Here is a 27428-nt window from a genome sequence, read left to right on the forward strand (position 1 = left end):
GTGTCCCATAGGTTTGGGTATGTTGTGCATTCATTTTCATTGAATTTTAGGAAGTCTTTAATTTCTTTATTTCTTCTTTGACCCAGGGGTGGTTCACTTGAACACTGCTCAATTTTCATGAGTTTGTAGGCTTTTTGCAATTAGTATTGTTATTGAATTCTAACTTTAAGCCATTGTGATATGATAAGACACAGGGCACTATTCCTTGAGGTTTGCTTTGTTACTGAGTATGTGATCAATTTTAGAGAAGGTTCCATGAGGTACTGAGAGAAAAAATGTATTGTTTTGTGTTTAGTTGAAATGTTCTGTGGATGTCTGTTAAGTCCATTTGAGTCATGACATCTATTCTTTTTTTTTTTCCATTTAAGTTTCTGTCTGGTTGACTTGTCCATTGGTGAGAGTTTGGGTGTTGAAGTCTCCTACTATTACTATATGGGGTTAGATGTTTGTATGTTAAGCTTTAGTAATTTTTCTTTTACATATGCAGGTACTCTTGCATTTGGGGCGTAGATGTTCAGGATTGAGACTTCATCTTGGTGAATTTTTTCTGTGATGAATATGAAGTATCCTTCTCTATCTCTTTTGATTGATTTTAGTTTGAGGTCTATTTTGTTAGATATTAGGATAGCTTCACCTACTTATTTCTTTGGTCCATTTGATTGGAAAATCTTTTCCCACACCTTTACTCTGATGTAATGTCTGTCTTTGAGGTTGAGGTGTGTTTCTTGGATGCAACAGAAGGTTGGATTTACTTTCATCTTTATTCTGTTAGTGTGTCTTTTTATAGGCGAATTGTCCATTGATACTGAGATATTAATGACCAGTAATTGTTAATTCCTGTTATTTTTCGGTGGTAGTATTTGTGTTTCCCTTCTTTGGACTTTACTGGTGTGAGGTTATCTGTTGCCTGTGTTTTTGTGGGTGCAGCTAGCTTTCTTGGGTTGGAGTCATTTTTGTAAGGCTGGGTTTATGAATAGGTTTGTTTAAATCTAGTTTTAACATGGAATATCTTGTTTTCTCTATCTATGGTGCATGAAAGCTTTGCTGGCTTGTATCAGTCTGGGCTTGCGTTCATGGTCTCTTAGTGTCTGCAGCGCATCTGTCCAAGACCTTCTGGCTTTCATGGTTTCCATTCAGAAGTTGGGTGTAATTCTGATTGGTCAGCCTTTATATTTTTACTTGGCCTTTTTCCTTTGCAGCTCTTAATATTCTTTCTTTATTCTGTGTGTTTTGTGTTTTGATTATTATATGATGAGGTGAGGAGAATTTTTTTGGTCCAGTCTATTTGGTGTTCTGTAAGCTTCTTGTACATTCATAGGTATATTCTTCTTCAGGTTGGGAAAGTTTTCTTCTATGATTTTTCTTGAATATATTTTTGTGCCTTTTGAGTTGGAGTTCTTATTCTTTTTCCATCCCTATTTGTAGGTTTGGTCTCTTCATGGTGTCACAGATTTCCGGAATGATTTTTGTTAAGATTTTGTTGGATTTAACATTTTCTTTGATTGATGAATGTATTTCCTCTATTATATTTTCAGCTTCTGATAGTCTTTCTTCCATCTCTTGTATTCTGTTGGTTATGCTTACATCTGTAGTTCCTGTTCATTTACCCAGATATTCCATTTCCCGAATTTCCTTGGTTTGTATTTTCTTCTTTTCAAGTCTTGAACTGTTTGATCTGTTTGCTTTACCTGTTTGATTGTTGTTTCTTGGTTTTCTTTAAGATATTTACTGATTTCTTTCAGTTTTTTGTTTGTCTTGTCCTCCGTTTCATTAAGAGAATTTTTTATTTCCTTTTTAAGTGCCTCTATCATCTTTATAAAATTATGTTTAAGATTTTTCTTCTGCTTCTTCTGGGTTAGATAATTAGGTTTTCATGTTGTATGACCACTGGGTTCTGGTGTTACCATGTTGCTTTTAGGTTGTTGAATGAAATTGCTTTGGCGCCTACCCATCACTTTTTTCAATTTTTGCCAGCTGTGTCTTTGCCTCTTGGTCCCATCCTTGCAGCTGGTGTCTGTGACTCAAGGGTCTTCTCTTGGACTGATTGTTGCAGTTGCTGCCTGTGTCCTAGGAGCTGTTCTTGGTCGGCTCTGTGCAGTTGCAGTCTGTGCTTCAGAGTTTCTCTGAGGTTGGGGGATGGGTAGGTCCCAAGTACGGTTTTTACAGAATGTACACACCTCCATTGTGAGGTGGAAGAATTTTAAGTTAGCTTATTGCTAAATCAGGACTGGATGTACTTAGACTGATTTTAACTGCTGTGTGTTATTTTTAAGAATATACTTGCAGAGCTTATTTCTATGCATATATGTACATTCTGTGTTAATTAATACGAATGGGTGTGTAACAGTAGTGATGTAAGGGTGGGAACAGATTTTCTCTGTAATAGGAGCTACATTTTCTCTGTGTAGCACTCAGACTGATCAGTATCGATTGCCATGGTGCTTGAACGTCTTAGAGCTGCCTTCAAATGCACCCCTCTTGTTTGCAGTTACAAAGTCTCCTGGAGCTGATGTCACCTGCAGTTTGCCAAGGCATTTGAGTACCTCAAAGGAGCCAAATCTAGTTGTTTCTTTCCCTGGGCCAAAGCAACCTTCCTCAAACCGTAGTGCCAATTCAGTGGAGGGGGCTAGTGGACTGAAGGAGAAGGACTTCTCAGCTGAGGAAGCTTCATTTAGTGACCAGCCTGTGTTTTTTAGGTAAGTATATTAATTTTATTAACAAATGACGTTCTATGGAGTTAATGATGGCTCTGGAGTGTGTCAGTGGACTGACAAGCATGAGGGCCATCAGTGGTCCTTCACATTGCTATGCGCCTCATGCTCCTGTTTGCATAACTATCTGTCTAACTATCGCTCCTTGTTTGTGCAGAGTAACCCTGCAATAGATAATACATTGCCATTTTATTGTAAGTACAGGGGGCTTTTCTGAGGTGGTTTGGTGTGCAGCCATTAGCATTTATGCTGTTGAGGAAAATCATGGTTTGGGTTCTGAGCATTCAGTTTCCAGTCAGCTGTAGGAAGACAGCTCACTGTGTTGTTGGCCATATATCAACAGTGTATAGTTTACTCATCCCCAGAATTCCCAGTGTTAGTATATTCACGTCTACTCACAAGCACTCATCTCACAGATTCTCACCGAAATTTGCCAGGGTGATTTTACAGTGATGAAGAATTGAGGCTCAGAGAGCTGAGACATCTGTACTTGAATCCCATGTAGTTGTTAGCAGCAGGGGCCAGGCCAGGGTCTGTCTCTGCTCACACTGAGCAGGGAATGGGCTTCTTGCCTCTCCTATCTACTTCTTGTTGATGTTTGAGGCCACTTTTATTGATTTGTCCTCTATATGACGAGAATATGTAAACATTTTTTTTTTAAGAATAAGCATTTAATAAACTAAGAAAAGGCATTTGTGACAACATTTAACTACAATAGAATTGTCTGTCTAGTCGCGATTAAGAGAAAGTGGAGCTAAAGGGCATTCTTTCGTATTTAGGACATGAGATGTGCTTCTAATTTACTTTGAGGTTTTGTTTGATTTTTCATTTTAACCAGTTAGGTCTAATTTTATGATTAGTAATTTGAATATAACTATCTCCCTTTGCTCCCCCCCATCAGAGAATTCAGATTCACGGCAGAAGTTCCTATTCGGCTTGACTATCATGGCAAACATGTGTCAATGGACCAGGTGTGGACACTTTGCGTGAATATGTAATGTAAAATTATCTTTTAAAAATTGCATCTATTTCTTATGGAGGGAGTGAATGCATGAGGAGAGGAGGCACTTGTGTGGAAGTCAGAGGACAACTTATGAGAGCCAGTTCTCTCCTACAGTGTGGGATCTGGGAACTAAACTCAGGTCATCATTACCCTCTGAGCCATCTTAGCAGTGTTCTCTGTGTCTCTTATAGATTCAGTTAAAAAAAGAAAAAAAATATAACAGATGAAGTTGTTGCTGTCATGCTTTATGCATGTACATGTGTCTAACATGAAGCCAGCAACTTTATGTGCTTCTAAGTAAATGTTAAGCACTATAAGTGAAATTTCATACTTGTTGATCATTAGCTGGTATAGTGGGTTGTACCATATAAAATACATTTTTTTCTGTAACTCTCTGAAGTATTTTCCTTCTATAATTATTTTAAGTATTTATCTTCATTAAAGAATATTGAGTAGCCAGGTCGTAGAAAGTAAGTGATGGTGCACGCCTTTAATCCCAGCACTCAGGAGGCAGAGGCAGGTGGATCTCTGAGTTTGAGGACAGCCTGGGCTACACAGAGAAACCCAGTCTCGAAACCCCCCCGCCCAACAAAAAGAATATTGCTTGGACTTCCCCAGTAACAGCTATGTTAAATGTGGAGTCTCTCCTTAGTTTATGGATTAATTGACCTCTCTTCCTATTTCAGGGAACACTGGCTGGGATTTTGATTGGCCTGGCCCAGTTGAACTGTTCTGAGCTAAAGCTGAAGAGGCTCTTCTATAGGCACGGGTGAGTAGGCTGACCTGCCGAGACTTTAAGGTGAGGCCTAAGCTGCTGTAGAGATAAAAGTGGAGTGTTTTTGCTAGCTGCTCGCCTGCCCTGTGCTTTCTGCAGAGAGCACAGCTCTGGCGGACCTTACTGATCTGGCATTAATGTTTGTTTTGAGGGTGTGGAAGCGGTTGGAACAGAGTAGTATTTCTTGAAAATATTTTTCCTTTAGGATATTTTAAGATAACTTGTTAAAGCTGTAAGTTGGCTTATTGGTTACAAGAATTTGGGTTCACAGATGTGGTTGTGGTTAGTACCCTGTACCTTAGCCATGGGGGATCAAGATATAAGAGCAGCGGAGGACACTCTCACTTGTGCAAGCTTCCTGAGCTTTGTCAATCTTTGTCTTTCGTCTTCTCTCTGACACACACACACACACACACACACACACACACACACACACACACAGATTTAGATTGGGAATTTAGTAGCTGATTTATATGATATAAAAATGTTTTGCCATTTTAGGAGCATCTGTAGTGTTTTGCCCCTGTGCTATGTAGTTTCCACACAGGAGAAGTCCTAGGTGTGTGCCTCCATTCCTCCTTTGCCTTGACACTCATTTCCTCCAGTTTGCTAGGTATTGACAAATTGTTCTCATATGCAATCACCGAATGGCTCACTGACATTAAGAAGAACCAGCTACCAGGAATCCTAGGAGGTGTTGGGCCTATGCATTCACTAGTTCAATTAGGTGAGTTGTCTTTTTAAATCTTTTTGGAGTTACAGATACCGTAAGAGTTTATTAAAAGAACATTTTTTTTAAAACCTACATGCATATTAACATGAACATAAAACTTTACCCCTAGTTTTAGGGTCAGAACCTCCATCAGGGTTGGGCTCCCCCCATACACACACACACACACACACACACACACACACTCACACGTATAATTTTTATAGTGACTTTATATTACAATGAAAATATTCTGAATATATCTGGGTTACAAATATTAAATTTAAGTTTGCTTTTGAGAAAATTATTAGAATACTTCCAATCACATATATGGCTTAGCCTGTATTTCTTTTGGGAAGCCTGGCCTTTGGGGACCATGGTGAGAATGAGACAAGGAGCCAACGGATTAGACTCTTGTCGCCTACAGTTATCATTGTGATTTCTGTGTCTAGTGCAAGGCCTCAAAGACTTGGTGTGGCTGCCAATCGAGCAGTACCGGAAGGATGGCCGCATCGTCAGAGGCTTCCAGAGAGGTGCTGCTTCCTTTGGTACCTCAACTGCAATGGCTGCTCTAGAACTCACAAACAGAATGGTTCAAACCATACAGGTACTATTCCCTGCCTGCCTCATCTGGACAGATGAGCCCTGTATAGCAGCTCCCATGAAGATGTGTGAAATGTTGAGGGTAGACATCTCATTTATAATGATTTGCTATCATACTGAGTTTTGTTTTATTTTGTTTTTGAGACATCTTGCCATGTAACCCAGACTGTCCTTATAGTAACCCAGACTGTCCTTATAGTTTATATCCTCGGCCTTCCAAGGGTTCAGGTGTACGGGTGTGCACTACCACACTTTGTTTGGTGCTTGGTAGTTGTTTAGCTATCTAGTACTGAGCATTAGGTAACAAACTTGCCAAGTCTGTTTGCATATTTCAAGAAAATAACAGTTATTAAGTCAGCAGGGGGTTTATTTCACTGATCTATGTAAAGGATCAGAGCTAAGTTTAAGAACATGTAATAGGGTTGTACAGAAGTGTTGAAAGTTGCTACATAGGATAATAAAAGGAAGGGGTTGAGTAGGTCAGCTCAATCCAGATGCGAGCTTTTAGCTTACCTTCCCTGTTCACGTGTGAAAGTCCTAAGCTCTTGTTATGGACGTTTAAGCAGAGGCGCCATCTGTGTGTGGGTTCTCTATACCCTACAGGAGAGCACTGCCACACTTTTGGTGCCCAGTGCTCCAGACTATCTTCTAATTAATTTCTCCCTTTTGACAAAATGACCCAGGCAGCAGCAGAGACTGCTTATGACATGGTGTCTCCAGGTACCCTTTCTATTGAACCTAAGAAGGCAAAGAGATTTCCTCATCACCGTTTAGCCCACCAGCCAGTGGACCTGAGGGAAGGTGTGGCCAAGGCCTACAGTGTTGTAAAAGAGGTATGTAGCAAGTCAGAATTGGCTTGCATGCTTTCTCTGTTTGTTGGTTGGGGTTTCTATTGTTCTGATGAAACACCGTGACCAAAAGCAACTTGGAAAGGAAGGGCTTTATTTCAGCTTATACTTCCACACTGTAATCTGTCACTGAAGGAAGTCAGGACAGGAACTCAAACAGGAATCTGAAGCAGAAGCTGATGCTGGGGCCATGGAGAGGAGCTGCTTACTGGTTTGTTCCTCATGACTTGCTCAGCCTGCTTTCTTATAGTACCTAGGACCACCAGTCCAGGGATGGCCCTACCCATTAATCACTAAGAAAATGTTCCATAGGCTTGCCTACAGGCCATTCTGGTGGGGGCATTTCTCAGTTGAGGTACTATTCCCAAGTGACCCTAGCCTATACCAAGCTGACATAGAAACTAGCCAAAGAGTATTCGCTGACTTTAATGTCTTAGAAGAATCGTTGGGAATGGCATGTAAGCTGCTAATGGTAGCATGTGACTGGTATGTGGAAAGCAGAAGAAAGCCAGGTAGTGAGTGTAGCTTAATGTAGTGTGTTTGCTGCTGAGTCGGTGCTTTCCTCTTGCTTCCCTCACTGTTCTGAAGTTGTCACAGCTTTTCTAGACAGAGTTTTACAGTTAGATTGTGTAAGTCTTCCTAAGCCGAACATAGCAGTGTTTATATTTTAATTAGCATAAAGAGTGTTTTGTGTATCCTGTAACACTTTCACGATACATCCATGAACACATAATATCATTTAAATGGTCTCATAGTATTTCATTGTAGGAATATGCCATCCATGTTTTCCTCTTGGTGGGCATTTAGTTCCCATTTTGTTCCCTGTGTGACACTGAACTGGGAATATTTTCTAGCTGTGTCTGTGTTCATGTGTGCAAGAAGTCCCATAAAATTGGCTAGTGGTAACTGTGGGAATCTCCACATTAGATTTTTACTTTTATTTACTTACTTTTCTGGGTTTTTTTGTTTATTTTTGTTTTGTGGGGGACATATGGCACAGTGTTTATGTAGAAGTCAAAGGACCAGTGTGTGGAATTGGTTCTCTCCTGTTTGTGGGTTCTAGGGATCTAGTCAGGCCACAAGGCTTAGCAGCAGGTGCCCTGTGTTGCGGCCTACCAGCTGTGCTGGTGAAGCCTGGTGCTCTCCAAGTGTTGGCAAGACACTCACAGGCCTCTTTCCTTTTCCTGCCATGACACGCGGTGTTTGTGGTCATTCTACTTGGGATTCATTAGATTTGCTTTCTAACCATATTCTGGTAGCAGTCAGATGTTGTAGCCATCCTCACGGCACAGAAGTAGCCTTTGGGGTCCCAGGGAACTGTGTCTGAAGTATAGTTCTTCCTCTCTTATTTCCAATCCATAGCCCCAGTGCTGAGGTTATGGACATACACTTCCACACCTGTGACATCCTGGTGTCTTTCCTGTTGCTGTGGTAGATACTCTGAGCAAAGGAACTTAAGGCAGAAAGAGTTTATTTTAACTCCCAGTTCAGAGCACAGTGTGTCATGTTGGGGAAATCAAGGCAGCAGGAACTTAGAGCAACTGGAGATGGCATCTGCAGTCAAAGGATGAAATGTGTAGAAGCACATGCTGCTGGGTCTGCTTCGTCCTTTCCACTTGGAGATTCCCTGCCCAGGAGTTGCTCATCCACAGTAGCTGTGGCGGGCCTTCCCTATTCAGTTGAGGTCATCAAGATAATCTCTGCAGAGGCCCTCTAATCCAGACAGCCCCTCCTTGAGATCCCTTACCTAGGACACACATCCTGAACTCCTATGAAGTTGGGCTCTGTCACGGCCCAGCATGCGTGCATTCAGCTCAAAACTTAGCAGTTGTGACAGGGGTGGAGCGCTGCTGAAGCTGTGGGTCCACTGTAGGCGCCCACTCACGGTTTCGGAAGTTTCTGTGTAACCCCGTAAAGTGTTTGATTTGGATTTTTATCTTAATTGGATATGTTCCATGCTTCTTTTCTAAGACATGCTCATAATTGTAGGCAGAGTACATGTGTTCTGAGCACTGAGTGGATCTAAGTTTTCTTGGGCTGCATCAGAGGAATCCTCACTGCGGTTCTCTGTCAAGAGCATTTACTCCAGAGGCCCTCTTTGCAGAGTTGTATTTAGCTAGGGGGATTCGTTGGGCCAGAAGTTTCTTTTAGGTTATGATGTGTTTCTGTGGGCTTCCTTGCTTGGGACTGACTAAGCACCATTGTCTGCACAGTAGTGTTGCAGAGAAATGCTGCCATGGTGAGTCCAATTCCTTCACAGCTGGGACCCTGTTAGGGAGCAGAGTGAGGGCGGCTGGCTGCTTTCCTAGTTTTCTGTTCTGGTCTAGTTGTAGGCATTTTGGCTAAGTGTGAAAGTGTGACATGTGGCACCTTAGTTTCTGACCTTTTCTCCTCTTTTCTGCCTCCCACCCTCTGCAGGGAATTGCAGACACGGCTCATACCATTTATGAGACAGCAGCTCGAGAACACGAGAGCAGAGGGGTCACCGGCGCTGTGGGTGAAGTTCTGCGCCAGATCCCACCGGCAGTGGTCAAGCCTCTAATTGTAGCCACCGAAGCAACATCCAATGTGTTAGGTGGCATGAGAAACCAAATTAGACCAGATGTTCGGCAGGACGAGTCACAGAAATGGCGCCACGGGGAGGACTGAGGCTTCCAGTGTGACCCACAGAGTGTGTGGAGCTAAGGAGCGGGGGTCCTAGTGGCAGCTTCATAGAGAGTTGTCTAATTTATGTGCTCATCTCAGGAACAAAAGCAGTTTTTAGTTAAATAATTCTTTGTCAAAACACATGCAGCCAAAACCTTGTGACATTTTAGGGCCTGGCACTTGCCTACAGAAGTGGCAGGTGTCTGGTGTCATGGTCAGTAGAGATTGCTGCCGTGCTAAATGCTTTGCTTTCGTTAAAGTGGCTATAATCGTACTTGTTACTGACAAGATCTCATTGGGAACATCTTTGTAAACAGTGTTGAGTGCTAAAGAAAAATATTGGAGCACACTTGTAGTTCTGGGGAGTTGATTTCTCAACTCAGTTTCAACACTTCTGATGCTGCTGAGAGAAGCCACAGGGAAAGCAAAGCAGCTAGGGCTCCAGTGTCTGATAAAGCAGGGCCTCGACTCCCTGAGGGACCAGCTGCTCAGCTCACCTGGAGAAAGTGAGTGTCACAGACGAGATCTGCTGTGCTGCACTTTATCCTCTGTGCGTGCGTGCGTGCGTGTGTGTGTGTGTGTGTGTGTAATATAATGCCAGGTGTACTGTGTTCTCTGTCATTTACAAGATTACATAGACATAAAAAGAAGTGAAGATGTCTCACAGATTTTGGAAAGGAAGGTAACCCAAATGTAGTAAGTTTCTGTGTCCAAGTGCAGCTGTGTGTTCTTTGATGGGCGCTGTATCCATTGTTAAGTACACAATGCAGACTATTAAGGTGTGTGGTAAGTGACACTGGAAGTGGGTTTTATTCTTAGAAAGTTAATTAAAAATGCTCCAAATATGTCCTAGTCAGCTAATTCAAAGTACCATTTTTACTTGGTTAATATTGTACATTTTGATAACATGTCAGGAATGAATAAAGTATTTTTATTTAAAGGTAAGATTGTTGTATACTTCTGTGAATATTTTGTTTTTTCTGAAAGCATATTCATTGGTGCAATGTTAATGATTGACAGTGGGATATTTGGAGACACTTCTCAGAATTGATTGTGGTTAGTATCTCACATTGTTAAGGAGAAAAGGGGTAATGTTTGCAGTCTGCCTAAAGACCCAACAGAAAACCAGGAATTTGTATTCATCCCTGTTTAGAGTCGCATGCTGTCCCCTCATGGTTTCTAAAGTGTTGGTGGGTATCAGGGTGAAGTGGATGCCACAGTTGCATTCCAGTTTGTAGGTGAAAAAGGAAGGGCAGTCTCACACTCTGAAAGCTCTGAACAAGAAGGCAGTGCCAACCCCAAATCCAGGCTCCAGAGTTTGCAAAAGTAGCATTGTATACATTTGCATAAGCTTGATTTCCTTTGCTGTGAAATTGAAAAAAAAAAAAAAAACAGATCTCAGCAGCCACTGGTAGACCTCATGGGACCTCATGGTGGGCTCTTCTGTTTTTGTTAAGTGGGGCAGGTGTCTGATACGGCCCTGGGCAGACACCGCAGGTAGTAGTGGCATGTGTTGCCATGACTGGCTAGCCACTCTGCCCTTCTAATGAAACATGCAGTATGTGCTGCTGGTGCATTTGGTCAGACTTCACCCTACGTCTCCTTCTTAGTTATGTTTAAGGTCAGTGAGAATTGGTACATGGAAGTAATGTCCCCTTTGACCTCTGAGCTGTGTACAGCTCTTTCTTTTAACTAGTTAAATTAATGAAGCCATGTAAACAAGTATCTTTATGATGTCATCTCTTGCTTCTCCCTGTTGACCTTCTCTACCTTGCCAGAGATGTTGATTCGGTCTCCAGGGCTGTGTGCATTTATCCAGGCCCTGGTGAGGACTTGTCTGTATTTGAACACTTCTAAGTTACATGACTGTTGTGACTACATGTAGTATGTTGGCATAAGCACAAATAATGGTGTGTGCCTCTGTGCTCAGTAGAGTGCCCAGACGCGTCCTGTGAGTCTGGTGGCCATGGACACCGTGGCTGTGCCACACCATGGCAGCTGTGGGCTACTTCAGATCTCTACTCTCAGAGTGACACCTTCCTGATCTGGCAGCATGACTGGAGTAAGCTGCAGGTATTCACCCATTGCTACTGAGGTTCACAGAGTCTCCCCAAGGAATCAGGGAAGCAAGCTTGCTCGAGATCACTCAGTTGGGCCAGATGTTGACTATTGCCTATGGAAACAGAGACCACAGCAATGGGACTGCCACATGGGACTGGCTGTGAGCCTCCACTTCTCTCCTCTTGTCTGTCCTCACACCCTGAGCCGGACATCATAGCAGTAGGCTTCCATTTTAATGAGGTTTCTAGGAAATTTGAATTCCTACTTAGAAGAATATATATTTGTCATCAGTATTCTTAAAATGTAAAAGTCACTGTAAGAAAAAGAATCCAAGTAGCAGTGTTCCTGAGTACCTGGGCCCTTCTGTCCTGCCTCCTGTCCTGTGTCCCTTGGAAGGCCACTGCAGGACCCCTATTAGTCCAATCAGCTGTGTCTGCTCCAGTGGCTGCCTATCCAGGGCCCCTGCCCCTCCCTGGGTGTCCTGTGACTCGGGACTGGCACCTGGGTGTTTTCACTATTGGAATTGGAAATGAGGATTCTACCCTGCCATAAATGGCTTCAGGGTTAACCATTGATTGTCCTAATTGAAATGATAAATGTGTAAAATGCTGCATAAACAGCCAGTCTGCTTTACTTCTGTCCATGTTGAATTCAGTCCCTCTGATTCCAGGGTTCTGGGGACAGGGGGAAACACTTCTTCCCTGCCTCCCTTCACATCCCACTGGGGATGTAGAGTTTAGAGTCCCTTGGAAGGACTGAACACAGGGGTGACATTCTTCTGTCTGCGGCCGGACGGACCACTTGGTATCAAAGTCAAATACATGTTTGCACCTTAGGGTGAAAAGGAAGATTATTTGTATAGTGTAGAGAAGTATATTGATGATTTCCTTTTTTATCAGGAAGTTTTATTTTGGTTTACAGGAAGGTATAGCCACTATTCTTGTAAGAACATTAGTATGTCACATGCCAGCCTCTGTTTGGCCATTTTCAGGATTGTATTGGGCACACTTCCCTTTGTGCACAGTTGCAGGCCAGCCAGCATTGCTCAGAAGCGTTCTCCATTTCCTAGACAGAAATTGTGAATGAGAAATCTTTTGAGTCTTGTCATTTCCTGTTTTGAATCTCTTCATTTCCTGTAGGGGTAGGACTCAGAGGTCCACGTTGGTCTTCTCTAGCCAGCGCTGGGATTAGGCAAGTCATTCGCTTTGTAGTAAGCATCAGGGTGCTGTCTATCTGCTGGAGTTCAGAGGGTGTGACTGTATGATCAGCTGCTCCCTTACACTTGGGCACTTGGCACCGTGCACAGGGCTGGGGCTGGCCTCTCCCTTCACAAAGGTGTTTACTCGGCTGCCTCACTTTTCTGGCTGGAATTGTCTAGCCTTGTTTGTGTAGCCTGCTGGTCCCACTGTGATGCTTGCTTTTTCATGGAGTTTGTAGGCACCAAGTTCATCTTTTCTGTGGATCCTCCTTGCCTGTCTCAGATGTTAAAACATCTCACACAGCCATTGTCTTTGCTGAGAATCCTGACTCTCCTAATTATGGCAACTCTGGATGTAAATAAGAATATTCCTCTGTACAAGTATTTTTGTGAAACATGTAACTTGTTAGTGTGACTATTTAAAACATGATGATGTTAAGAATACTTGTGAAAAAAATTAAAATATTTCTTCTTTGTTTTTTCCTTTAAGATTAAGTATTGTCTGTCGCCGAGAACCATTTCTTGAATTTACTGGAACTGTTTTTGGGGGTGGGATCTATGTCTCAAGGATCCTTTCTCCTGGCACCTCAGATCTAGTGTGTATATGCCACCCGTTTCTGAGCTGTATTGGGCTATATTGTTACGTGTGCCACTCCCACCCTTTTGGGGTACTGATGATTTTACTGGTTATCCCTTCAATGTGGACTTCTGGTCTTAGGGATGTCGATAGATGCTTGTAAATCTCTAGAGGAGGAAGACGCAAGACATTTAAATAGACAAATTATTTTAAAAGGAGTTTTGATGTGGTGTGTCTCTTTCTAACCAACACATTGGCAGTCGGGTGAAATTGACAAGCCAGGCATCACACTCGGTACTTAAGAAGGAAGAAAGGGCACATCTATGAGATGCACAGATATCAGCCAGGCTCTCATGTGTGTCCTTCATTAGGAGTCTGCAGGAAAGAGGCCCCGAGACCTTGCTTCATGTGATCCCCACACCTCTTGCTTTCTTGAACTGCTGTGAGTGCGTGTGTGCTCTTGTGTGCGTGTGCATGCATGTGGAAGTCAGAGAATGGCTTATGGGAGTTCTCGACTTCCACCATACGAGTTATAGAGATCAAATTCAGGATTCAGGCTTGACAGCAAGCTCCTTCATCCCCTGAGCCACCTTCCTGGCCCTCTTAAACTGCTGTTGAGAGGAGATGGGGCACCTCACTGCAAGAATCAGTAGGCATTTGCTGATTGAGGTGGAGAAGGGCTCAGGAGCCTTAAATGTGACTTGGGAGAGGCTTGCTTGTTTTGTTTACCTGCCCTCTTTCTGGTCCGCCCAGGTCCTGAAGCCTGGCAGCAGTGGTTGGAGCACCTGGAGAGTATCTGCTTGTAAACAGAACTCCGCCTCCCAGTCAGCACATCCCAGAACCTGGAAGTGGCTCTAAAGTGGTTTCTCCATTTCTGCTTGGCATTTGCTCCTTGTGCGGAGCAGCCCCATGTGCTGTCGTGTGTCCAACAGCCAGCTAATAGATAGCAAACACTCCCCTCATTCCCCCAGACATGTCAAATGTCTCAGCAGGAGCAAAATCCTCCCAGAAGCCCAGGTAACTCGTGTGTGGTTGCTTGCATCTGTAATCCTAGCACTTGGGAGACCTAAGCATGAGGATACTATTTATTTAAGTTAGCCTGGGCTGTGTAGTTCCAGCCCAGCCTGGACTACTACCTTGTCTACAAGTATCATCGTCTCTGCTTAAAGGCTGCTCTGTGGAAAGACAGTGCAGTCGGAGGGCCGACCCCGTGTCATATAAGGTAGAACAGGGCTTAAACCCTTTGTTGTACAGCGTTTGTATAATTTATTAAAGGTACATTTGCATACTAATGAGATGAGTATCCTTGTTTACTTTTACATAAAGCAATCTCGACTGAATATTTGATGCTGCAGAATATAGAGGTCACCTGTCTTCCAGAGTGATGGGTGTTTCAATTTCATAACGCTCAATGCTGAGAACCCCGCTTTGTGTAAATGTGGTGTACAAAGAGGCAGAGCTGTTTAGGGTTATTCCAGAAACACCAAACCAAAATTTCACTAAGTTTTCTTATTTTATTTTTGTTTTGAGATGGGTGGGCTCAGGCTCACTACATTCCAGTCTGGCTTTGAACTCCTGATTCTCCTGCCTCCCCCCAAGTGCTAGGATTACAGGTGCACACCACCACACCCGTCTAGATATCATTTTATAATAAATGTTCTGATGGCCAAGGTACTATCTCCTTTTCAAAGTTTTACTTCTCCCACTACTGGATGGCTGTTTCCTTGAAAACCCTCCTCTTTCACTCTGGGCCTTGTTTTAAAAAACTGTCTTCAAGTGCCTTAGCCTTTGTGTCCTCTTTGCTTTGGAGCCAGCTCACCTGGGTCTCAGCTGGCCCTGAACAACCTAGAGTCACCTGAGTCATTTACCATCTACTTTCCCGCTGCATGTGTTGGCTGACTCACCACAAGAGGGACTGTTAATCCCTCAGGGCGAGAATAAGACCACTATCATTTTGTATCAAATTTGTAGCAAGCTTGTAGGAGCTGGCCAGTGACTGCCTCCTAAGTTGGCTAAAGAGAGCAGTCTGGAATCCATTTCTTGGGCCCCTTTTAAGGAGTAAAATCACAAGTAGCTACAAAGCAGAGTTACAGAAGAGACAATGGGAAATAAGAGAATACAGAAAAGTCTCAGACAGAAAGCCCACTATATGGTTGCCATGTGATTAGGGAGCACGAGAGTATTCTCAAAACAAGTCAAGGTCATGGGCTGGGGCAGGTCAGGCTCCAGAAAAGACTTAAGCTCAGCTCTTAGAGTAAATGGAAACATTTTAATCAATGGCTCCTGTCTTCAAAATGGAGTCAGGCAGGTTCCTCAGGACCAGTGAGGTGATGAGATACAACTATTTAAATTCTGACACTGCCAATTGCCTTCTAAGAAAAGTTGTACCTGCTCACACACCCACCATTAAGATTTGCCATAAAGCCGGGCTGTGGTGGTTCATGTCTTTAATCCCAGTACTCGGGAGGCAGAGGCAGGTGGATCTCTGTGAGTTCAAAGCTATCCTGGCCTACAGAGCAAGTTCCAGGACAGTCAGGGCTACACAGAAAACCTTGTCTAGAAAAACAAAAACAAAACATAACCAAGAGACTTGTAAAAACATTTATGTGCGCCGGACAGTGATGGCACATGTCTTTAATCCCAGCACTCAGGAGGCAGAGACAAGTGGATCTCAGCAGAAGCAGATGGATCTCTGTGATTTCGAGGCCAGCCTGGTCTACAAGAGCTAGTTCCAAGACAGGCTCCAAAGCTACAGAGAAATCCTGTCTTGGAAAAAAAATTCTATGCACCTGCTTGTGTGTGCACGTGTGAGGAAGCCAGAGGCTGGGGCCAGGGTGTGTATCAATGAGGAGGTCGGAATGATGTCAGGTGTTCTTAGTAGTTCTGCATCTTAGTTTTAAATGATTTCAGCATATGCTAATTACACATAATAACGGGCTTCATTGTGAAAAGGTTTCCTAAATGGATACTTCTGTCTTTTTAAAACCTTTTTGTGTATATGGTTCCTATGCCTGCGTGGTGTCTGTTAGCTCTTGCATGCCTGATGCCCGTAGAGGCCAGAGAGGATGTCACCCCCGGAACTGGAGTTACAGATGGAGTTACAAGATTCCGTTTGGGTGCTGGGAATTAAATCTGGGTGTTCTGGAAGAATAACCAGTGCTTTAACCACTGAGCCATCTCTCTTGCCTGATTTTGACATTTTCATACATGTAGATAATGAATGCTGATCATAGTCATCTCTGCTACCCTCTCTTATTTTATGAGCGTGAAGCAATCCACCTTTCTGGCCAGCAGAGGGTGCCCATGCTCAAGTAGCTCTGAAATGGAAATTGACCCCTGCCCTATGGCTCCTCAGGCTGAATGAGACATGACCTTGTGCACCCAAGAAGACTTCAGAAAAATCCTGTCTTTAACCAGGCTGGTATCTAAGTCAAGGTTGGTTTCAATTAAAAATTTAAAAAATGTAGAAACCCTGTCTAGAAAAACTAAAAAAAAAAAAAAAAAAAATGTTGCTTCAGCAAACTGGCTCAGAACCAAATTGAGTGCCCAGAAGGGGCACCCGAGGGGAAGGAGAGAACCAACTCCTGAAAGTTGTTTTCTGCCATCCACTCAAGCCTGTGCACGAGTGTGCTGGCATGCACACCCACCAGTAATAGCAAGTCTGTGCACGTGTGTGCTGGTGTGCACACCCACCATCAATAGTAAACTTGTGCATGTGTGATATCAATAGCAAAGAATAAAGTGAAATGTCATTTTGTGTCAGGATTGATTTATCTCTAACAACCCTGAGTTGGGTGGCAACACACATAGGCCCTTCCCTGCCGAGGCCAAGGAACAGGCCCAGAGGGAAGGGGCTTAAGATGCCTGGCAGGAGGCAGGTCTGGGAGATGTAGATGGCTGGCTAATCACTCACTGCTTTGTGTTCAGAAAAGGGTCTTGTTTTCTCCGAGTGCTGTGGCAGGTGTGGAATTGGAGGGAAGCCTGCACAAGTTTTTCTGCTATGGTTATTCTCCTGGAGAGGCAGGTGAGGCCCTCTGCGGTCCTCGCGCTAGAGATGGATGATGCAGACAGTCCCTTGTCTGGGACACAAAGTTTGGGAGGGGTACCAGTAATCAAGATAAAGAGCATTTTAACACATTTTTTTTAAAAAAAAAAAACAACAACTTGAAAGTGCACTGGAGGGGTGGCTCAGTGGATAGAACTCCGGCCGCACAAGCAGGAGGACCTGAGTTCAGATCCCCAGAGCCCACATAAAAGCCAGATACAGGATGCATGCTGTAAAGCCAGTTCTCCTAGAGCAAGAGGGGAGGTGAAACAGGCAAATCACACAATGCTCTGGCTAAATAGCCCAGCTTCCCTGCCTCAAACAGGAAGAAAGATAAGAACAAATACCTAAAGTTGCCCTTCGATCTCCATACATGTGCCTTGGCATATGTACACCCACGCGCACATAAAGACGCACACATCATACTCAATTAGAAAATTTAAAATTAAAACTTGAAGTTGACATAACAACATCCACACAGATAAACAGAACCTCAAAATGTTAAAAAAGATAAATAAAGATGGTCTTTGATGCTCTATAGTCCCTTCTGTGACCTTGTCGGGGATGGATCATGAAGATCCCTGTCTATCAATCTGTCTCCAGATGTTGACGTTTTCGGCCTCCCAGGCTCACCTTTTTCCATCTTGAGATTGGCAGTGGGAGAAGGAAGGGGAAAACATTGGCTTTGATAGGTGGGGCCGCAGGAGGGAGGCCCGAGAGACGTCCATGGCTAACCAGTCACCATCCACTCACAGCTTGTGACCTCACAGCTGCTGGTATCTCCCTGACTCTGCCCTTCCTGTTCCATCCCTTGTATCAATGTTTGGATTTCCCACCTGGCTCTATTCTGTCTAGCTATTGGCCAAATCGGATTTTTTTAAATTAACTAATGGTAATAAAACATATTCACAGCATAAGAAGGGCATTCCCCATCTGGGGTGTGTGGGTACCACTGTTTCCCCTGAATCCTGAATGCAGGAGGGAGGCAGAACACTGCAGTGGCATCTTTATTACCTTGAGCCCTGGTATGGAGATTGGCAGGCAGGTTAGTGGCCCATGGGTTTTTTTGACACTGAAACTCAGAGTCAGGCCAATGTAGCCATGAAGATCTAGCAAATAGCATTTCCACATGGGGCAGAGCATTTAGTACATGAACTCACTGCTTAGGCAAGCCCAGAGTGTACGGACAGGTGAGAACGGAGAGAGTTGAGTTTGAGACATACCTGGCACACCGGGAAGTCTTGTGTGGCTGAGAATTGCTTAGGTGATGGTTCCTTAGGCAACTCCTAGATCAGAGGTTTAGAGGCTGCTGCATAGCTGTTCAGAGCTCTGTCCACCAGGGGTTGATCCACTCTGATGCTTCTGCTAAAGCTTATCATGTACTTCAGAGTCTCTCTGTCACCCACCAACCCTCGGAACACTGACAAGTATCAGTATTGTTCTGTTTTTGTTTTTTTTGAGACAGAGTTTTTTTGAATAGCCCCGGTTGTCCTAGAGCTCACTCTGTAGACCAGGCTGGCCTCAAAGTGAAAGATCCACCTGCCCCAGCCTCCTTAAGTGTACTGGTAGTAAAGGTGTGTGCCACTACCGCCTAGCCAGCTCCTTATGACCCATCTTAACACAAGGTTTCCAAGCTGACTGTAGCAGAAAAACACAAGGGGTGGGGCCTGTGACCTTGACCATGGTGCAAGGTTCACCTCCCATTGCCCAATTCACTAGCAAGAACTGAAAGAGCATCAGGAGTGGCTGCCACAGAAATCTGTCACAGAATGGCTGCCACCTCCCGCCCACCAGCACCGGCTGAAAGACAAGCCTGTTGGGACACTGGTTACTATATGATGGGCTTCCGGGAGGTGATTGGATCCAGGGACTCTGATCTAATCTGTGGCTTTATCCCTTTATGGATTCATGCAGGAGAAAGGAAAAGGCTGGAGCTCAGCACCAGTGGGAAGAGAATTCATCTCCTAGAAGGAGATATCACAGTCCTGACAGCTTGCCAGATTGCCTTGATGAAGAGGCTGGAGCTGAGACAGAGATGGGCAGGACCACAATTTGACCAGGACTGCTCAGATATTCACAGCCTTTGCCCTTGGAGAGCCACCGGCTCTGCATCCTTCCTCTCACTGTGGCCTCACTAAATACATTTTCTTTTTCTACTTGTACTGTTGCTACATTGACTTGTTAAGGATACCGAGTTTTCCTTGTTAGGGCCAGAGCCTTGTCTGTAACCCTGACAACCAGAACCCCATCTGTAACCCTGACAACCAGAACCCCATCTGTAACCCTGACAACCAGAACCCCATCTGTAACCCTGACAACCAGAACCTCATCTGTAACCCTGACAACCAGAACCCCATCTGTAACCCTGACAACCAGGACCCTGTCTGTAGCCCTGACAACCAGAACCCTGCCTGTAATCCTGACAACCAGAACCCCATCTGTAACCCTGACAACCAGAATCCCATCTGTAACCCTGACAACCAGAACCCCATCTGTAACCCTGACAACCAGGACCCTGTCTGTAGCCCTGACAACCAGAACCCTGCCTGTAACCCTGACAACCAGAACCCCATCTGTAACCCTGACAACCAGGACCCTGTCTTTAACCCTGACAACCAGGACCCTGTCTGTAATCCCGACAACCAGGACCCCATTTATAACCCTGACAACCATAACCCCATTTATAACCCTGACAATCAGAACCCCATCTGTAACCCTGACAACCAGAACCCTGCCTGTAACCCTGACAACCAGAACCCCACCTGTAACCCTAACAACCAGGACCTGAAGGTGTTCAGAGACCAGAGGTGAGCTCAGTTGGAACCAAGAGATCACCATAGCCTTGGTCTGGTTCCCAGGCCTGTGGGAGCTGCCATTGTGTGTGTGTGGCGGGGGGGAGCCTCCCTACCTGCTTTTCATCAAACTCATGACTCATCTACAGAGAAGAAGAATCTGCCTTGACCGTTGCAACATGTAGGAGCTCCCCAGGGCTGTGATTTGGAGGGGCTTAGCCCTGCTCAGTACCATGGTGAGGGATGAGGGATGGTCTATGTGACAGGGAGCCTGTCTCCTTCCCTGTTCAGAGCAGCAAAAGCAAGATGGGTCCAGAAGCTGGCAATGCCCTGGAAAAGAAGCTTCACCTCTGGTCTTGACCCCTCTACAAGAGAAAGGAGGAGTTCCTGAAAGATAAGGGGACCCCTGGCTAATTCACTGTCCATGCCAGTATTGGCACCCCAGGTGTGGCTGGGTGCAGCCCTAAGTACGAAACCTGCCAGCAGAGCCTGTCGCCAAACCTGTGGGGACAGAATATATTTCTTCTCCGGCACTGGCTCTGAACCAAGGCCAGCCTCTCCCCTGCCTGCAGCTGGCCAGATGGAATACAGCAGCCTTCCTGTGTGGCTCTGCCAGCTGCTGCCTGCTGCTGTTCCAGCCCACAGCAGAACTGAGCTCCAGGCTTCTTCATAGGCCCCGTCCCCATAAATCAGGTGCCTGTTTTATAGAGCTTCTCTTCTAGGGCTCTCCCCCAACCCCCACTGGTGTAGGAGGGTCTTCTTTCTATGTGTTGCTTTCGTTGGTTAAATAAAGAAAACTGCCTTGGCCTTTTGATAGGGCAGCCCTTAGGTGGGTGGAGTAGACAAAACAGAATGCTGGGAAAAAGGCAATGTGACAGGCGCCATGATTCTCTGGCCTGAGATGGACGTAGGTTAGAATCTTCCCGTAAGCCATGACACCGTGATGATACACAGATTACTAGATATGGATTAAAGCAAGATGTGAGAGTTAGCCAAGAAGAGGCTAGATATATGGGCCAAGCAGTGTTTAAATGAATACAGTTTCTGTGTAATTATTTCAGGGGTTAAGCTAGCCAGGTGTCAGGATGCAGCCCGCTGCTCATCCCACTGCACCCCACCCTGACCTGCAGGCCTGCAAGCAATGTTTCCGAGGCTCACACACCAGCTCACTATTCTTAAAGTGTGGGACCCCACTCAGGCAGGGCACACTGGTCCAGCTTCCTGGACTGTAAACCCAGCTACTGAACTATACCAGAGGTGGCAAACTAAGTTTCCTGGAGCTGCCAAGCACTTGGGATACCTGGGGGAGGACACCCTGTTGGCAGTATACTGCCAGTCAATACCAAGGCATCTGTGCCCCAGGGAGCCCCAGGGGATCATCTGTGAGGGTACCAGGAATGACCCTCTCTTATTCACTGAGGAGTTCTCAGTGCCGACAGTAGTGGCCAGAGGCTAGACCTTCCGCTGACTGGAAAGACACCGTGTGAACTGTGTAGGCAAGCTGGACACTTGTAGCCATGTAGAATTTCACACTGGCAATGAACTCAAGAGCATTGTTTAAATCCATAGGGTCCAAAGTGGACACACAGGCTGGCTGGATCCTGTTCGTATGTCCGACCATACTATACTCTCCAGGAAAACATGGAGCTTGGCTGGTGACCATAGCGTTATCACCAAGGTTCTGGTAGGCCAGCCTGGCAGACCTGTGGCCAGTCTCCAGTGGTACGTTTTAGTTTTAGAGTGAATTTGCATCTGAGTTGTTCGATGAGGACTAACCCCTTCCATGCAGGAGTGACAGGGTCCGTCCTCACCTCCCACGCATCCTGAATGTCTGGCCATTGTGACTTCCCCATTGCTGGACCTTGGCACTTGGCTCTACAACTCTCTCTTCCTTAGGCCTTGCAGGGTCTTCCCTGATGGTGGGTCTGGGGGGTAACCCACCCTGCCTGTACGATTCCTTGAGTCCTTATCCCTCATGGCCTTCACTGTCCTCCACCCTCCCCTCCATGGGCCCCTGTGCCACAGCCATGCTTGTCCTTGTCATCCCCGGATGACTCCCCTGCTGGGATATTTGAGGACATCTTTGTACTCTGGTCGAGGTGTTCCCCAGCCTCTAGCCTTTTCCTGTTCCAGTATCATTCTTCTCCACCTCCTGCTTTGGGGGATTTCAAGTGTCCCCCAAAGGCCCACGTGGTAAAGGCTTGGCCAGCCTATGATGCTCCTGGGAAGTAGTGGGGTATTTAGGAGGTTAGGTCATGGGGGAACATCCCCTTAGAGGAGATATTGGGACCCCAGCTTCTCCCGTCTTCCTCTGCTTCCCAGTCATCATGAAGTATGCATGTATGTACCTCTTGCACCATGCTCTCCTGCCAAGATGCTCTGTGCTGCCCCTAACCCACAGCAGCAAGGCCAACCACAGCTGGAAACCTCTGAAGCGGTGAGGCTGAGATAAACCTGCCCCCTTGTTATGTCGACATGTTTTGGTGTTATGTCACAGCAAGGGAAAGCTGACTACTACACCACCTAGGCTTCCTTCCTTCCACCCCTCAGCCATTCCCCACAGGCTGACGGATACCCTCAGCCTCCCAGAACCATGATGGTTTCAGCAGTTAACTGAAATCCAGTCCCAGCACTACCTGACCGCCTCCGGGGCTTGCCAAGCCTCAGTGAGTAAATTGTCACCACAAATACATGCTCTGTAGATTCAGTGGGACCCCTCAGGACCCCCAGAACACCCCTCTGTTTTGTGAGCACTGTCTGTGGGAGGGCATCAAATACTCACTCGCCATGTCTTTTCTCCTCCAACTCCTGCCTCTGGGAGCTCCTTGCCTTTCTTCCCCAGACTCCTCTCCTAACTTGAAAGTCCACTGCTCTGGATTAGCTTGCTTCTTCTTTCTGGACCATGCCCTTTCCCTATTTTGCTTGGCCAACTGCTAGCTTTTTAAAAGCCAGGCTATGTGTCCCAGAATACTCTACCTGTCCCAGCCAGCGGCCACTGTCCTGTGTTCTCAGACCCACCCTGTCACCTGGATAGGAGGTTCTTCTGTCCTGTGACGCTCTCTTGTGTGTCATCTAGAGTTCTCTGGGAGGGTCCCTCCTGGATCCTTGAAGCCAAGGAGAGACTGGATGAAGGCTCCAGCATTCAGCAATGTTCACGTGAACTCTAGGCAACAGCCTGTGCCTTCCCCCAGCCCTTCCTGTCTGTCTCCACAGCCCCCAGAGTCCACCCTGCACGGACCTGAGGGGAGGAACGGACACTTCCTTCCCTGGAGCTGCTGGATCTGTAGCCTGTGGAGCTTCCCATTTGGACTTAGGGTTATTTAGACCTCTGCAAGCTCCTATGTGTAGGGTCTGCAGCTACCCCACCTCTGCTTTCCTCAGAGTCAGCCTCGGAAGGCCTGGGTAAGTGGGAGTGTCAAGAGGGACCCTTGCTGGGTGCTTCGGTAAGTTTTCTGTGGTTGCTATGGCAGTAATCACAAACTTGGCAAATGCAAATGAGAACACTTTATTCTCTCACAGTTTTCTTTTTTCACAGTCGTAGGGGGCAGGGTTAAAGTCGGCAGGTTGGCGGGGCGCTGCTTTCTAGAGGTTGCAGAGAGGACATGTGTCTGTATTCTTTCTTCTCCATCTTCTAAGGGCGCCTGCAGGCCCCTGTTCACGGCCCCTTCCTCATCACTCTGACCTCTGCTTCAGTCTGCGAATATTCCAGTCCTCTGAAGTCTCTGCTTAAAAGGAACCCCGGGATTATTTTGTTCTCCCTGCCCCCAAATACTTCAGGATCAGCTTAATATCCAGATCCTTACCTTAATTATATCTGCAAGGTCCCTGCTACCCTTTTAGTAGTATTCCCCGGGCATCTTTGTAGGCCACGGTGGGTCAGCCGACAAGATGGTCTGTATGGTATCAGAGGTCTAGAAGCTAGGCTTCGTGGCTGGCTGCTGTTTCAGTTCTGCCAGAACAGCTGAAAGAGTTCTTTCCTATTGGGGGATAGGGACACGAGGCTTCCAGGGCTGCATCTCTTATAATGCTTCCAGACCCTGGTCTTTAAAAGCCGGCCCACAAAGACATAAATCAGTGGGTTCAGGCAGCTGTTGATGAAAGCAAAGAAGTTGGCCAGCTGCAGGCCCAGGTCCGTGAATTCCTTCCAGGAGCAGTCCTGGACTACCTTCACCTGGACCAGGAAATCCAGGAAGGCAAAGAAGTGGTAGGGAGCCCAGCAGACCAGGAAGGAGACCACCAGAGTGAAGATCAGTCCCGTCGTCTTGCTGCCCTTGGGACCCCCACACCTCGTTCTGCTGGCCTCCTTCTGCCCTCTCAGGGATGCCAGGATGTGATAGTTGAAGAAGATGATGGCAGTCAATGGGAGGAAAAAACCCAAAATGTTCAACTCCACCATCCTTGCAAAATGCCAGGCGTCGTGGGGGAAAAGCAGGATGCAGGCAGAGATGTTCAAGTCGGGGACAACTCTGACGGAACGTAGTAGAAACGTGGGGATGCTCAAGAGGCCCCCTGCTACCCAAATGAGCAGACAGGTGGTTCGGGCTTGTCGCCGCCGGCGGGATCCTCTGCTAGTCATGGGATATACCAGAGACCGGTAGCGGTCCTGACTGATGGCCACCACCAGGAAGATACTGATGAACAGATGGGCCTTGATGATCCCGTTGACCACCCGGCAGAGTTCAGCGCCAAAGGGCCAGTTGAAACGGTTCCAGATGTTCTCTGCCCAGAAGGGTAGGCCCAGGACGAACACCAGATCAGAAGCTGCCAAGTTAGCCAGGTAGATTTCGGCGACGGTTAAGCGGTGTTGTCTCCGCCGATGCCGAGGCAGGAGGAAGAAGGACAGTACTGAAAGGTTCCCCAGAAGGCCAAAGAAACAGATGGTGATGACAAATCCTGGAAGCACCCTATACAGCAGGTCCCAGGCTTCTGGAGCATCCTTGCAGGAGGTGATGTTGGGAGACGCCTGCTGGCTTTGGTTAGTGGGCTGCAGCTCCAATAAGGCCTGGGACGCCATCCACAGTGACCTGAAATGGACAGAGTAAAGAGTACAGGAGATCACACCCAGCCTGTGGTTTGCTCCAGACAATAAAGTTTTATTGGCACACAGCCCATACACACTGCTTATGTAACTGCGTCTTTGACTACTTTCTTGCTATGGTAGCAGAGGAGATTGGTGCAGCCCAGGCTGTCTGCTCTGCAAAACTGACAGTATTTACTGTTTGTTTCTGTAGAGGAGGAGAGGACTGGCCTAGTCTAAAAGAGGAAACAGTAGAGGCTGGAGGAAAGGCCCATTGACTAAAAACACGGTACTGGCTGGTTTGCGTGTCAACTTGACACAAGCTAGAGTTGAGAGGAAGGAGCCTCAGTTGAGGAAATACCGCCATGAGATCCAGCTGTAGGGCATTTTCTCAATTAGTGATCAATGGGGGAGGGCCCTGTCATGGTGGGTGGTGCCATCCTTGCAATGGTGGTCCCGGGTTCTGTAAGAAAGCAGGCTGAGCAAACCATGAGGAGCAAGCCTGTAAGCAGCATCCCTCCTTGGCCCCTCTGTCAGCTCCTGCCTCAGTTTCCTGCCCCACTGGAGTTTCTGTTCTGACTTCCTTCAGTGATGGACTATGCTGTGGAAGTATAAGCCAAATAAACCCGTTCCTCCCCAACTCGCTTACTGGCCACGGCGTTTCGTCGCAGCAGTAGAAACCCTAAGACAAGCACTGACGGCTGCTCTTCCAGAGGACCGGAGTTTGAGTCCCTGCAATCCTATGGCCACTCATAACCACCCGTAACTCCAGACCTAGAGGATCTGACATCCTTTTCTGTCCTCCACAGGCATTGCATGCATGTGCTGGACATACATACATGCAGGCACACACCCATACACCTAAAATCACATGCTGGACATACATACGTGCAGGCAAAACTCCCAATCACAGAAAATCAAAATAAAGGCAAAAAAACTTTTAAGAAGAGGGGACAAGGTATGGTGGCGCATGCCTTTAATCCGAGCATTCTACTAGCAGAGACAGAATCTCTGAGGGTTCAAGGCCAGCCTGGGCTACATATTGAGCTCCAGGACAGCCAGGGCTACATAGAGAGACTTGTCTCAACACGCACACACATGTGCACACATGCGCACGCGTGCGCACACACACACACACACACACACACACACACACACACACACGAAATTAAACCCCAAACCAGAAGCTGAGTATTGTGGCTCACACCTGCAAACCCAGAATTGGAGAGCCCGAAGCAGTATTGGACTACATAGGGAGACCCTGTCTCAAAACCACAAAAAGCTTTCCCTTCAAACCAGAAACAAACCCAAACGTAGGATACAAATCCCAGACATAGGATACCAATTCTGTTTAAAATGAATGCTTGTAGCCTGTTCAACTAGTACGTATGTAGACAAGGGCTTGTTTTGTTTATTGTCTTTTGCTAAGAGTCATGATCTATGATTACATTTAACGGTCCTAAGAGGAAAACAGATGGCTATGACTTACCCTGACAGAAAACGGAAAAGCTCGCAGCTTCGACTGGGTTTTTGATCGTGATGGCTGTCTTGGGAGGTTTCTGTACTGGTCAGCTCTCTGGACATACGCTGGTCTTAAATGAAACCACCTCTGTTCTCATGATGTCACAGGGGATTACCCAAAAAGTGAGTCTCAAGCCAGCGGAGGCTATGGGCTGGAGGGAGGTGTGACATTGCATTTCTCTTGGCACTTAGGGTTAGTAGGAGGTCCTTCAACAACCTGGCACTTTCTTCGCTGACATTTGTGGCCTGTTGATTTTGCCTAATGACTGTGTGTTGCCAAATAGGCCCCACAGACACCCAAAGCTCCCCCCTGTCGGTATATTGAGTGATGGCTTCCCCATTCCCCATTGGCTCCAGGAGGTCTGGGATTTGGCTACACTAGGACATCCTCTCTTGAATATGAGTAGTGAAAGACACATAGCCAAGAATCCATCAGTGTGGGCCTCGTTGTACAAACAGTGAGCTCAGGAAAAAGTTTGACTCATGCAGGGCTTGGAGTTGAGTAAGACCAGTCAAGCTTTTCCTAATCCTGGCTGGCGGCTCTGGGTTTGGTTTTGGTGTGAGCTGGCATCCACAAAGTCCAGCTACTCGAGGCCTGACATTCAGAGGGGCAGGAATTTCTGGTGTGTTTTGAGAGCTGGGCACCAGGCTCCTCCAGACCCTGGCCTCTCGTCTCTCTTTATTCCCCTGGCTGTCTCGCTCTGCCTTCCTGCTGGAAACTGCCCAGGTTTGTGGCTGGAACTCTGTTTTTAGAGGTGAGTCCCGCTCATCCAGGCAAAGATGCTCCTGCTGTCTCTGGCATCTTGTCTCTCTCCCTCTTTTATTATTTTTTTTCTTTCTGCTTCCACGATTTCACGACCTCCAGCAGCATTTCCAGATGTTTTCTTTTGGTTCTAGGGGCTGTGAAATCTTGGAAACACAA

The 27428-nt window shown here is 46.2% G+C and overlaps 2 protein-coding genes across 5 annotated transcripts in view; one reads left to right on the top strand and one right to left on the bottom strand.

The window, feature by feature from the left end:
- Atg2b (autophagy related 2B) overlaps positions 1–14417 on the top strand; it is an 80551-nt gene extending 66134 nt beyond the window's left edge. For 3 of the 4 annotated variants that reach the window (XM_041633154.1, XM_041633156.1, XM_041633155.1), the window contains 7 exons: positions 2489–2696; positions 3613–3682; positions 4401–4483; positions 5095–5216; positions 5651–5805; positions 6485–6634; positions 9068–10240. In XM_041633154.1, the coding sequence (XP_041489088.1) occupies positions 2489–2696; positions 3613–3682; positions 4401–4483; positions 5095–5216; positions 5651–5805; positions 6485–6634; positions 9068–9298 (1019 nt within the window). In that variant the 3' untranslated portion in view covers positions 9299–10240. Of the gene's footprint in view, positions 1–2488; positions 2697–3612; positions 3683–4400; positions 4484–5094; positions 5217–5650; positions 5806–6484; positions 6635–9067; positions 10241–13884 lie in introns of those variants that run through there. The other variant, XR_005972414.1, reaches the window with a different exon arrangement.
- A 9084-nt stretch (positions 14418–23501) lies between these two features.
- Positions 23502–26539, bottom strand: Bdkrb1 (bradykinin receptor B1). Its single transcript, XM_041633471.1, has 2 exons — positions 26475–26539; positions 23502–24992 (listed from the first exon to the last, which is right to left on the bottom strand). The coding sequence occupies exon 2, from the start codon at positions 24980–24982 to the stop codon at positions 23912–23914; it is 1071 nt and encodes a 356-aa protein (XP_041489405.1). The 5' UTR covers positions 24983–24992; positions 26475–26539; the 3' UTR covers positions 23502–23911.
- Positions 26540–27428: the final 889 nt, after the last annotated feature.

Source organism: Microtus oregoni, unplaced genomic scaffold (assembly GCF_018167655.1).
Source record: "Microtus oregoni isolate MIOR12 unplaced genomic scaffold, Mior012 000043F_ref0000047, whole genome shotgun sequence".
In the NCBI taxonomy this organism is placed as follows: domain Eukaryota; kingdom Metazoa; phylum Chordata; class Mammalia; order Rodentia; family Cricetidae; genus Microtus; species Microtus oregoni.

Excerpts from the sequence above, each read along its gene's own strand:
- Bdkrb1 (XM_041633471.1), bottom strand. The coding sequence starts at position 24,982 with ATGGCGTCCCAGGCCTTATTGGAGCTGCAGCCCACTAACCAAAGCCAG.